This window comes from Rana temporaria, chromosome 8 (assembly GCF_905171775.1).
Source record: "Rana temporaria chromosome 8, aRanTem1.1, whole genome shotgun sequence".
NCBI classification, from domain to species: domain Eukaryota; kingdom Metazoa; phylum Chordata; class Amphibia; order Anura; family Ranidae; genus Rana; species Rana temporaria.
In genome coordinates, this window is record NC_053496.1 from 49,389,355 (window position 1) to 49,402,214 (window position 12,860).

The following is a 12,860-nucleotide window of genomic DNA, read 5'->3' on the forward strand; positions in this document are numbered from 1 at the left end:
GTAAACCTGTTGTAGTGGCCAAACCACCACTAGATGTCAGCACAGAAAATGCAAACCTCATCCAATACAAGACATAAAAAATACATAAAAGTGGGGCAGAACAGGCACTTAGGGGTCTATTTCTAAACATTTATCCAAGATTCACTCATATTTCTAAATGGATTAAAATGGCTGAAAGTTATGTGACCTCGTATATTTTCTTAGTTCTAAATTGAAGACATGCCACAAGGAAAAGTATTTCTGTAGCACCTTCCATACTGTTTTTTTTTCAATCTATTCTCTGACAAACATACTTCTTAATGTGCTGGTTCGCCCAACAGTTGGTCACTGTCATGGAGTCATCCAACCCACACTCCTCCGCTTGAGTGCTTCAATTTGTAGCTTCTTTCAGTCTGAACATAGATATCAGATATTACAGCCACATATTTCAACCAAGAACCAGACGAGACTAGCTCAGTTACAAAACTGGAACAAAACTGGAACTTCTTCTTCATCACAGATGCTGCTGGTAGAAAATTCCATGTCCCTGTCAGTGGTGCAGGAGAAAGGCTGCCTCTTCTTTCAGGGAGGCTAAAGCTGCAGTTGGTGATGGGCAGAGCTCAGTGATGTTAGGCCCTGATGCCAGCTCTTCTGCTGGAGGTTCGCTAGGTGGTTCCTCCTCTACAGAAAAGTCTATTAAATCCCCAGCCTCTGGAATTGCTGAAAGTCCAGGGCATGGGCTGGTGGCCCTTGGGCCCAGTGCTAACAATTTGGCAGGTGACTTATCATCCATAACATCCTCTGATGAAAAGTCAATTAAATCCCTGTTTTCTGTGATTCGTGGCTGAGGAATGAGGACGGCTTCCTCTTCTCCCCAGCCCTTAAACTGCCATTGGACAGACGCATTTCTCCATTCAAGATCGTTCCGTGCAGAAACAGGATCGTCAAGGTGAGTCAAAACTTGCTGCATCTGCCATAAGACCTCCGCTTCCATAGCTGTGGGCGGAGATGGGAAAAGCACACTGTTACTCTGCCCTATTGCAGACAATTCAGCCAGGCTTTCAGAACTGTCGGCCACTACATCTGGAGAATCCCAGGCAAAGGGAGACCAGCCCTGCTGCTGAGCAGTGTCTAGCAGCTGTCTGTAGGCGATCTCCAGCTCCCATTCCTGAACAGCCAGAAACTCCATATATTCCAGTGCCCAGAGAACTTCCAAGATGTTCAGCATCTCTTCTCTGTAACCCATGATTTCTTCCAAACACCACTCCAGATCCTTCCCAAAGTCGGGGTCCCTTGACAGCTTCCCGTACAAGAGTGCCAGGCCGCCGTAGCCAAAGCCTTCCATTGGACTGTCATCTGCTATCCAAGGGCACATTTGGGATACATGCCACCGGAGGGCTCTGTAGCTCTCATCCAACCGCATCTCTGCCCAGACTAGCCTGCTTAACCTAGCTGTCTGCTCCTTGTGCGTTTTTCCCCGCAAAAACAGCTCCTGGATGGAGAGGAGAATTTTTCCCCTTTGAGGCAGCTCACGGACTAGCATTTCCTCCCAGAGTTGGCAGCAGACAGAATCATACCATCCCAGCAGGATCTGCATTGGCACTGGTCCTCTGTGCTGTATCTGCATCTCTTGCATCCTCCTTCCGAATTCCTCTTTCATGGCAGCTGGTATCTGTACCTGTCCTCTCCTGCTACACAAACCTTGGATCCCGGTGGAAGTATGGATGTCCCAGACTGCAGGAAGCATCCCACTGCTTGCCACCAATGTAACGGAGTGGGAAGCGGTTCCATTACAGTCACCTACAGCCAACCTGAGTCTGGAGCATCTGTGCACAGTAACCAATCGGCTTCAAACTTCAGCTTGTTCAATGAAGCTTTGACAAAAAAAAACTGGATGCTGATTTGTTAATTTGCAGCAAAGAACACAATGATCAATCTCCTGCGCTGTGCAGCAAGTCCCAACACAGTGACAGACTTCTATATCAGCGTATTACAGTACATGGATAGTGCATACCTTGATGCCTTCCAAAGACTGGGGACGTCTAAAAATACTGAACGCACAAAAAGGAAACAGATGGTGTGGGGGCCTAGTGCATTATCATCAATTCATTTTATTATTGAATGAAATAATATAAAGGTGAATGTACTCACAAACCAGTACTTGTGTCAAAGCCTTATCATAAAAATCATCAGCTTAAAGGAGAGTCCACCCGAAAGTAGAACCTCCGCTTATTTGCTTCCTCCCTCCATACGGTGCCACACTTGGCACCGTTTAGGGGGAGCGGGGAACAGGGACCTGTTTTTGACAGGGCCCTGTCCCCACTTTCAGGAGACAGTGCTGCAGCGCCGTCCCTCGGAAAGTTCGGCCCCCTCCTCCTTCCTCCTCCCCCAGGCCAATTAGAAAGCACAGCACGTTTTGCGCATGCACAGTAGGGAAACGGTTTCCTGTAGTGGAGATGGTGGCAGCAGCACCTGACAGCCGATCTGAGAATTGTCTGGGGGCCAACATTGCAGGCTCCCTGGACAGGTAAGTGTCCATATGTTAAAAGTCAGAAGCTACAGTATTTGTATCTGCTGACTTTTAACTTTTTTTTCCCAGGCTGGAACTCCTCTTTAAGTCCATATGCAAAATTCGCTATACTTGTAGATATCAGCTAACGCGTTTCAAGATTTCCCTCTTCTTCAGAGCCTACAGAACATGTCCATTTCACAAGAGCTGCACCAGATTCTGGATGCACAAGTTTTAGTAAATCACCCCCAATATTTGAATTTTAAATGTTTTTGGTGGTTCTTATGGGTACAGTGGATTTTAAATGACTTCTGAGTGTTACAGAAGTCCACGTAAACTACCCTGGATCTGTTTTTGGGCCAAAGCACTCACACATCCCATAAAAATCCCCCACACCTCTAAATATATATATTGGGGCGGCACAGTGGTGTAGTGGGTAGCACTCTCGCCTAGCAGTAAAAAGGGTCGCTGGTTCAAATCCCAACCATGACACTACCTGCCTTGAGTTTGCATGTTCTCCCTGTGCCTGCGTGGGCTTCCTCCCACACTCCAAAGACATGCTGATAGGTTAATTGGCTTCTGTCTAAAATTGGCCCTAGTATATTAATGTAAGTTAGGGACCTTAGATTGTAAGCTCCTTGAGGGTAGAGACCGATGTGAATATACAATGTATATGTGAGAGTCTCCACGTCAACAAAATTTCACTAAGAAATTAATTTTGCATTAATCCATCCGATCATCCCTTGTGCCCACATTAAGTATTGTAAGACACTTCATTTGAAAGACTTGAAGTTCTGTATTTCCACACAAGTGTAAGGCTTTAGATGGCAGTGGAAAGTAAAAAAAAAAAATCAAGTCTATTGACTAGAGGAAGGAGCGTTTCCTATACTTGCTGTTCGTGTTTCTCATGGAAAGGTGGGGCTGTAGTAATAAAGGGATCATGACTGGAGGATGTAGGATATGTGGTAAATCTTTACCATGTATATATTAACAGTGTGAATGATAAGGAGATTTCAGAATCTTGGTGATGGGGCCGTTGTTGTACCTGTCTAACACTCCAGGAGGTGACAACAGGGAATGAAAGAACATGGAGTGGCAGGAGTGCTGGCATTACAGGCAACACAAGATCTGTCGAGGTTGACATGTAGACCCCTGGATAGGAACCAGATGCAGGAACATTGCTGTACAAGAGCAGGTGACAGGAACCTAGACATGATACAAACTGAGGTTGGTAACAGCCGAGCAGAAAGGTACCCGCTCAGAAGACAGGATCAAAGTTGGGAATTCAAGCCAAAGTTGGTAGTGCTCAGGGAGTAAAGGAATCAATTCAGCAGACAAGACTGGACTTGGGAATTCAGCCAAAGTTGGTAAAAGTCAGAAAATAAAAGAACCAATTCAGGAGCCAGGATCAGAGTCGAGGATTAAAGCTAAGGTTGGTAAGGTAAGGTTAATAAAGTTGAGAAGGTAGGGTTCAGAAGGTAAGGTTGGAAATTAAAGGTTGGTGGTAATTATCAGGCAGTAAGGGTACCAATACATTAGAAGGGATCAGAGTTGGGAATGAAAGACAAAGTTTGTAATAGTCAGACAGTAAAGGAATTACTTCAGGAGACAGGATCAGAGTTGGGAATTAAAGCCAACTTTTGCAATCGTCAGGCGGTAAAGGAATCAATTCAGAAAAGCTGTCAGGAAAGGTTCCATTCGCTGGTAATATCTATCATTTGGTGTGCAGAACTGAGATCCACCAGCAGGTGTCTCCTGACAGTTTTGAATTTCTCCCTTCTGGTATTATGTCATCCTTGGGCCGCAGTACTGGCGTCCACCAGTGAATGGATCCCGGCAGTGTGGAGCCAACGGCACCTTCTGCGCTCAGGTGTAACTTGAGGCCAATTACAGGCATTCCTATAAATACCCAGCAAGTGCAATCACACCTTTCCCTGGTATCGTCCTCGTGCCCTGATCTGTACCTGCTGCCTGATTATCTGAACCTGTTCCTGAAATCTGCTACCTGAGTTCCTGATCCTGTCTCCCTCTCCTGACCCATCCATCCTCTCCCTGTCCTGTGTTCCTTACCCTATCTGCTGATCTCCCTGTGTATGACCCTGGCCTGGCTAACATTAATGTTTATGGAATATCCCTTTGTCCATCTGCCTATCTGCTGTGTATGACCCTGGCCTGGCTATTGTTTGTTTATTATTCTGGCATTTCCCATTTATTGTACATATCTGTCTGTTGTTATTTGTGGGTCTCTGTCTGTTGGTTGGTTTGTTGCACTGTGTCAGATTGGAGGTGGTTGTATTTATATTATTCACTTACCTAAATAAATCATTATATTTTCACTTATATGTGTTTGGTGTTCCTATGTTTCTAGCCACACAGTTCTGGTCAAACCTGGTACATGACAAAAGCAGGATCAAAAATTTAAATTCAAGCCAAGGTTGGTGGTAATGGTCAGGCACAGAAAGGGTACCAATTCAAGAGACAGGATCAGAGGCGAGGATTCAAGCTGAGGTTGGTAACAGCTGGACAGTTGACTCAATCAAGCAGGCAGGCTGAAGTCAGAATGAGTAAGAAAGGGTCCAAAAGCAAGTCACAAATTAAGCTGGATCATTCAGAAGGTCAGGTCACAGGTTAACAGAAACTAGCTGAAGGCTACTCAGCAATCTGTCCTGGCTGTGTTCCAGTTTATATAGGTCGTTTTGGCTCCAACACCAGCAGTGGCGTAACTAGAGACTTCAGGGCCCCGGTGCAAGAAATCGTGAAGGCCCCCCCCCCCCCCCCCCTGAAAAGCCTGATTTTGATACTTATTTTTTTTACACTGTACAACAAAGTAAACAACACTGTTTCTGATTTCACTTGAGGGGGGGGGGGGGGGGGTGTCTGCGGCGACAGTGATGGTGCCATCCTCTCCCACCACCACCTTTGCCTCTTACTGATCTCATCCCTACCTCTGTTGTAGAAGTAAAAGGGGGATAGGGATGAGATCAGTGGTGGGATGAGATCAGTAAGAGGCACGGGTGGTGGTGAGAGAGGATGGAACCACCACTGCCACCCCTCCTCAAGTACCACCGCTGCCACCTCCCTCAAGTATCACCCCTTTAACCCCCCCTCAAGTACCAGCGGTGGTACTTGAGGGGGGGGGGTGGCTGCGGCGGCAGTGTTGGTGCCATCCTCTCCCACCACCACCCGTGCCTCTTAGGGGTCCCATCCCCCCCACCACTGATCTCATTCCTATCACCCCTATTACCTCTGTTGTTGAAGTAATAGGGGGATAGGGATAAGATCAGTGGTGGGGGGATGGGATCAGTAAGAGGCACAGGTGGTGGTGGGAGAGGATGGCACCACCACTGCCAACCCCCCTCAAGTACCACCACTACCAACTCCCTCAAGTATCACCGCTACCACGTATCACTGCTACCACCCCCTCAAGTACCACCACAGCCACCCCCCCTCAAGTACCAGTGGTGGTACTTGAGGGGGGGTAGCAGTGGTACTTGAGGGGTGTGGCAGCGGTGGTACTTGAGGGGGTGCAGCGGTGGTACTTGAGGGGGGTGGCAGGAGTGGTACTTGAGGGGGGGTGGCTGCGGTGCTACTTGAGGGGGGTGGCTGCGGTGCTACTTGAGGGGGGGTGGCTGCGGTGGCGGTGCCATCCTCTCCCACCACCACCTATGCCTCTTACTGATCCCAGGCATCCCCCCATCACTGATCTCATCCCTATACCCCCCATCACCTCTGTTGTAGAAGTAATGCGGGGATAGGGATGAGATCAGTGGTGGGGGGATGCCTGGGATCAGTAAGAGGCACAGGTGGTGAAGGTTGGCATCGATTGCTGAGCTCTGCCTCTGTCACTTAATTGACTTACCGTCAGTCAAAGAATTAATCGATTCCCCGCGAATTCCTATTGACTTCTGTTCTGTCACGGGTCTGACCTTCACCGTGCCTTCTTCTCCCACAAGGATGCCTTGCCTCACATGGGAGCCGGGTAAGTACTCCAACTAAACACGAAGCCGCAGAGGGGAAAGCTCCTCCCCCGCCATCTCTCATTTGTTGTCAGGGTCTGCCCCGCCTTGCCTACCTACATCTCTGTGTGCTGCCTCAGCTGCATTCTCCCTTCTGTATAAGCCAACAGAACACACTGACAGTCAGGCAGATGTCTCACACGGACGGGTGGCTGGCCCCCCAGACTTGGCAAAATTACAGGGCCCAGTCGCAACTGCGACTGTCACGACCCTGATAATTCCGCCACAGTGACTGTGCCATCAAACGCAGCCAGGGGGTGGCTGGAGAGAGGGGACGCACCGCTACTAACACATACATGCACACTCACATACATGCACACACACATTCATACACACATGGCATGCACACTCACTTACACACATATGCACAGGCACATGAACACACACACATGAACACATACACATGAACACACACACATGAACACATACACATGAACACACACACACACACATGAACACACACACACACATGAACACACACATGAACACACACACACACACATGAACACACACACACACACACACATGAACACAAACACACAAACACACACACACACACATGAACACACACACACACACACACACACACACACACACACACACACACACACACACATGAGCACACACACATGAGCACACAAACATGAGCACACAAACATGAGCACACACACATGAACACATAAACATTAACACGCACACATGAATACATAAACATGAACACACACACATGAACACATAGATACACATGCAAACACACACAGTAGATAAAAAACGGCAGTCTTTTACCTTAGCAGCTCTTCCTGCCGGGTACTGCACTGTAGGGGGAGACAAAGAGCACACACGTTCACTTTCACTTTGTAATGAATGTGATGAGCTCCCCGCACAGTGCAGATTACAGCTCGGCTTGGGATCGGGGAGCTCATTTTCGCTCCTCCAAAGCACTGTAGTATACAGGGGGCCCTCGAAGGCCCCATGCAGCAAGGGGCCCGGTCGCAATGGCGACCTCAGCGACCCCTATAATTCCGCCACTGAACACCAGTAATAACTGCACTGGTCTTCTTGTTCTAGAACAAACCGGACCTATCTTACAGGATCAATATTAGAACATAAGTCTGAAACATTGGGCTGGATTCAGAGAGACTTACGACGGCGTATCAGTAGATACGCCGTTGTAAGTCTGAATGCGCGCCGTCGTATCTTTAGGCGTATTCTGGAAACCAGATACGCCTGAATTTGGCCAAGATACGACCAACGTAAGTCTCCTACGTCGTCGTATCTTGGCTGCCCATTTACGCTGGCCGCTAAATGAGCAAATGAACAAGATACGCTGATTCACGAACGTACGTACGCCCGTCGCAGTAAGCTACGCCGTTTACGTAAGACATACGTCGGCGTAATGATAAAACGCCTCTCTAGGTGTCGCAGCCCATGCAAGGTATGGACGACGGAACAGCCGTCGTATTTTACGTCGTTTGCGTAAGCGTACGTGAAAGGGGCTGGGCGTAGGTTACGTTCACGTCGAAAGCATTGAGTATTTTCGACGTGATTCTGAGCATGCATGCGCATGCGCCGTACCAACGGCCCTCATTTACATGGGGTCATGGTTACTTTACATGTAGCACGCCCACTACCTGCCTAATTTGAATTAGGCGGGTTTACGCCGGGCCATTTTCGCTACGCCGACGTAACTTAGGGAGCAAGTGCTTTGTGAATTCTGTACTTGCCTCACTATGTTACGTCGGCGTAGTGCAAATGGGATGCGCCACGCCGGCCAAAAGCTACGCCATTGTATCTGAATCTGGCCCATTGTATTTACATGTGCTGTACTGTTTAATACTTTCCCTCCTCACAAATGCTTATATATTCTTCCATTTTCCAGGTACATATATGGGGAGCCTGTACCAGGCACTGTCGTAGTCCGGTGCTGCAGAACTGTACCTAAATATGGAAACGAAGCCAACTGCTTTCGGGGTATTAATGACATCTGCCAAGAGTTTACAAGAGAGGTGATTACATGGAATGATTATTTTTTTTTAAATCAAAACGTCGTTTATTGAGCATAATATAAACGAGTTACAAAAAAAAGGGGTGTAAAACGGTGCAACATGCACCACAAGCAAGGATAAAATACAATGTCATTATCATACGTATAGATACAGTAGTCACAGTAAAATAAAGGGCTAATCATCTGTGCAATTGCAGAACACAATCGGGGATAAAGCAAGCATACAGGTCGGGTTCTAGATGTATGGAAAAGGAAATAATACAGGACTTTATTCATCTGGAGAAACACAGGTGGAGGCTTCACCCAACCATCTGTCCCAGACCTTATGATATTTGTCGGGACAACCCCTGTGAACATAGAGAAGCTTTTTATAAGGCAGAGGAGCATTAACAGCTCTGATCCATTGCTGAAGGGTAGGGGGGGGGGCCTCGCATCCACGTTTTCGCTATCTGAAGCCTGGCCAGGAACAATGTCTCTTGCAGAAAGACATTAAGATACTTCTCGGCCTCAGACAGCGAAAAGAGCCCAAGTAAGCATTGGCGAGGGCTTAGAGAGAGTGGGGAGCCCATACGATCGTGGAGAAATTGGACCACCTGGGTCCAAAACCCTTTCACACAGGGACAGTCCCAGATGAGATGGAAAAGGAGGCATTGGGGAAATCACAGCCTGGGCAGTTTGGATTACTACCCGGCCTAAACTTCGAGATTCGGTATGGAGTGAGGTACGACTGGTGTAGGATGTAGAGTTGGGTAAGGCGGTCGGAGATTTTGGGGGAGACTAATCTGCAATTAATAAGGACTTCGTCCCAGTCCTCCACCGACACCGCTCCCAGATCGGATTCCCAACGGGACTTTGTCCGCTGGAGAGTGGCAGTCGCCGAGGGTGCGAGGAGGTATAAATAAAGTTGTGAAATCAGTTTCTTGGGGTCTGAACCCAACACAATGTCAACAGGCAGCGGGATCTCAAGCACTGGGATGTCAGTACCGAACTGAGTGGAAAGTGCATGACGGAGTTGAAGATACCTAAAGAGCATATGGTTAGCTAGGGAATGGGTGTCTTTGAGAGACTGAAAAGTCCTGACCGAGCCGTTGGCAACGACGTGTGTGAGGTAGATAATTCCGCTCCTAATCCAAAGACCACGGTCTGGGACCGTGGCCAGCTCGGGCAGGAGAGGATTATCCCAGAGGGGTGTGTGGGAGTGCGGGGACGGAGCTTCACCGACCGACAGGGCAGTATGCCATATTTTACGGTGGTGGAAGAGTATTTGACTCCTGTCACCTGTCCGTCGGAGGCCGCGGGGTATACAGAAAAGGATCTGAAAGGGGTGCGAGACCGGGCCAGGGGCCTTAGAGCAGACCATGGCCAGGTAGCGCCCCCTGTCCGAGTGGTGAATATAGTAAAAGTGGGAGAGCTGGGATGCCACGTAGTAGAGGAACAGATCGGGGACCGAAGCGCCGCCTTGACTGGAGGGGCACTTCAGAACCCGCCACGGCAGCTTGTGCCTGGAGGAGCCCCATATAAACGAGTTGATAATGGATTCCATGGATTTAAAAATACGGGGGGGGATATACAGCGGGGCGTGCCAGAAGGTGTAGAGCAGCTTAGGGAGGAGAATCATTTTAACTAGGCTTATGCGGCCCATAACTCAGAGGGGGAGGCGGGACCATGCTTGTGTTTTGGTTTTCAGAGTATGGAATAATGGCTCAATATTGAGGCGTATATAGTCTTGGGGGCACCTAGTGACAAGGACACCCAGGTACTTAATGACGTCCGTTCGCACTAGCGGGAGGGCCGCCTGCGCCGCAGTGGGAGGGCCGAGGTCCAGGGGAAGGATGTGGGACTTAGACCAATTGATCTGCAAACCCGAGTATTCCCCGAACTGTGATATAACTTGGAGAGCTGTTTGAAGCGAAGGACCCGCATCCGATAGGTAGAGGAGCATGTCGTCGGCGTATAGGCTGAGAAGCTCATTAACCCGACCGCAACGCAACCCTTTGATCCCAGGATGACAGCGCAGGGCTATACTAAGGGGCTCCACGGCAAGGGCATAGAGCATAGGCGAAACGGGACAACCCTGACGAGTGCCGCGAGACAGGGGAAAAGGAGAGGAGGTTCTACCATTAACTCTAATGCGCGCTGTGGGGGCGTGGTAAAGAAGCTGAAGCCACTTCACAAAGCGGGGACCGAACCCGAATCTGCCGAGGCACTCCCATAGGTACTCCCATTCGACCGAATCGAAGGCCTTGGCAGCGTCTAGGCTAACTACCACTCTGGCGCCCACCTCCGCATGCTGAGCCTGAAGATTCATGTGCAGCCTGCGAAGGTTAAAGGCAGTGTTTTTGTTGGGCATGAACCCGGTCTGGTCAGGGTGTATCAAGCTCGTTATGATTTTATTGAGACGCAGGGCGAGGATTTTGGCTAGGATTTTCACATCCAGTTGGAGGAGTGAGATGGGGCGGTAGGATTCGGGGAGCAAGGGGTCCTTGCCAGGCTTAGGGATCAGAACAATGAGAGCTTCGCACATGGTGGAGGGGAGCGTGCCCGTGTCAAAGACATGATTGTAAAGCGCGCACAGTCTAGGAACAAGAGTGCCCTGAAAGTGCTTGTAGAATTCGAGGGGAAGCCCGTCGGAGCCCGGGGTTTTAGAGGTGGGGAGGCTTGCCATGGCTGTCTCCACACATACAGCGGTGATGGGAGCTTCCAGCATCAATACCTGATCCGCAGATAACGTGGGGAAGGTGACATCCCGCAGAAAGGCGGAGAGCTCCTCCGCGGTATGTTGTGAGGTGGAGGTGTACAGCTGTGAGTAGAACGACCTAAATTCGTCAGCCACCTGGTCAGGGTCCGATAGTAGAGCCCCGCACGCCGCACGGAGGGACACAACCACAGGGGGCTTGTGTTCCAGGTGTGCCATATAGGCAAGGAGCCGACCGGCTCGCTCACCATGTTCGTACATACGCTGTTTACTGAAAAAGATTCCCTGACGCGCTTTTTCAAGGTGCAGTTGGTCCGTTAGCCTAATCTGTAGTCGAAGTTGGGAAGCGGTATTATCCGACGGGTCGGCACGGAAAGCCCGCTCGAGAGTCCCAAGCCGCTCCTCCGCCTGGCGGAGTAGCGACCTGGACGAGGCCTTGTGTCTGTTAATGCGAAAGGATAGGATCATGCGCACGTGGAGCTTAAACGCCTCCCAAACAGGACCCGCCGTGGCGGAACCATCATTTGTAGTAAAGAAGCGGTCCCACTCAGCCCCGACGGAGTCCAGGTCAGGGAGGACTCTCAGCCAGAAGGGATTAAGGCGCCAGGTCTGGGCTACGGGGGGCAACGGGAGCTTAAGTTTGACCCAGTACGGGGAGTGATCGGAAAGTGACCTAGAGTCAAATCCTACTTCGGAGAGATGTGGGAGAAGGGAGGGGGTTACAAGGATAAGGTCTATGCGGGACATCACTGCGCGGGAGGGGGTGAAACAGGAGAATTCTAGTTGAGTCGGGTGCCTATGTCGCCAGGTGTCGGTTAGGGCAAATTCAGATAGAAACCTACCAAATCTAGTGATCCCCGGCGAGGGACCCACCGGGGCGCTTGGACCCAATCTGTCCAGGGACGGGGAAATGACCATATTAAAGTCACCTGCCCAAACGGCAGGTACTGAGGGATGCAGAGCCATGTAAGCTACCCCCCGCTGAAGGGCCTCAAATTGAAAGGGGGGAGGGATATAGAAGGCAAGGAGAAGTATCTCAAGGCCTCCAATGGTGGCATGCAGAAATAGGTAGCGGCCCTGGGGGTCTGACTGCAACTCGTGGAGCAGGAATTGCTGTGATCTTGCCACCAGCACCGCCACCCCGCGGGAGTTAGAGGTGTGGGGGGCCTGGTAAACCCACCCCACCCAGGCTTTTTTGAGGCCCAGCTGTTTTTGCCCCACCAAATGCGTCTCTAACAAGATGGAAATATCTGCACGTTGGGATTTCAAATGGGAAAGGACTGCCAAACGTTTAACGCGGTCCCCCAGACCGCGCACGTTCCAGGTTACTATCTTAAGGGATGCCATGGGTAGATGCGATGAGAACAGGGATAACAGGACCGCCCCCCCAGGAGCCGGGAGGCGGCCAACAGTTCGGGGCATACCAACGCCTCCACACAGCTACAGTGAGCACATAGGAAAATCACAGAGTATCCGGTGGAAGTCACACGTCCCCCGGGGGTCCCAGCAGAGACCGACCGGGGGAGGTGCGAGGCCCACCGGGCAATGGAGGGACCATCCAACATGAGCAAGAGCACAGAAAAACATACAATAAAAGTTGTGCGATACATTGACATTTGTAAGGGAAAAAAGAAAAAAAACAAAACATAAATAACA

General features: G+C 49.9%; 1 protein-coding gene across 3 annotated transcripts in view; it reads left to right on the plus strand.

Moving 5' to 3' along the window:
* Positions 1 to 12,860, plus strand: part of LOC120946917 (ovostatin-like) — a 136,150-nt gene that overhangs the window by 19,282 nt on the left and 104,008 nt on the right. For all 3 annotated transcript variants that reach the window (XM_040361741.1, XM_040361740.1, XM_040361739.1), the window contains exon 9: positions 8,384 to 8,510. In XM_040361741.1, coding sequence (XP_040217675.1) covers positions 8,384 to 8,510 — 127 coding nt within the window. The remainder of the gene's footprint in view (positions 1 to 8,383; positions 8,511 to 12,860) is intronic.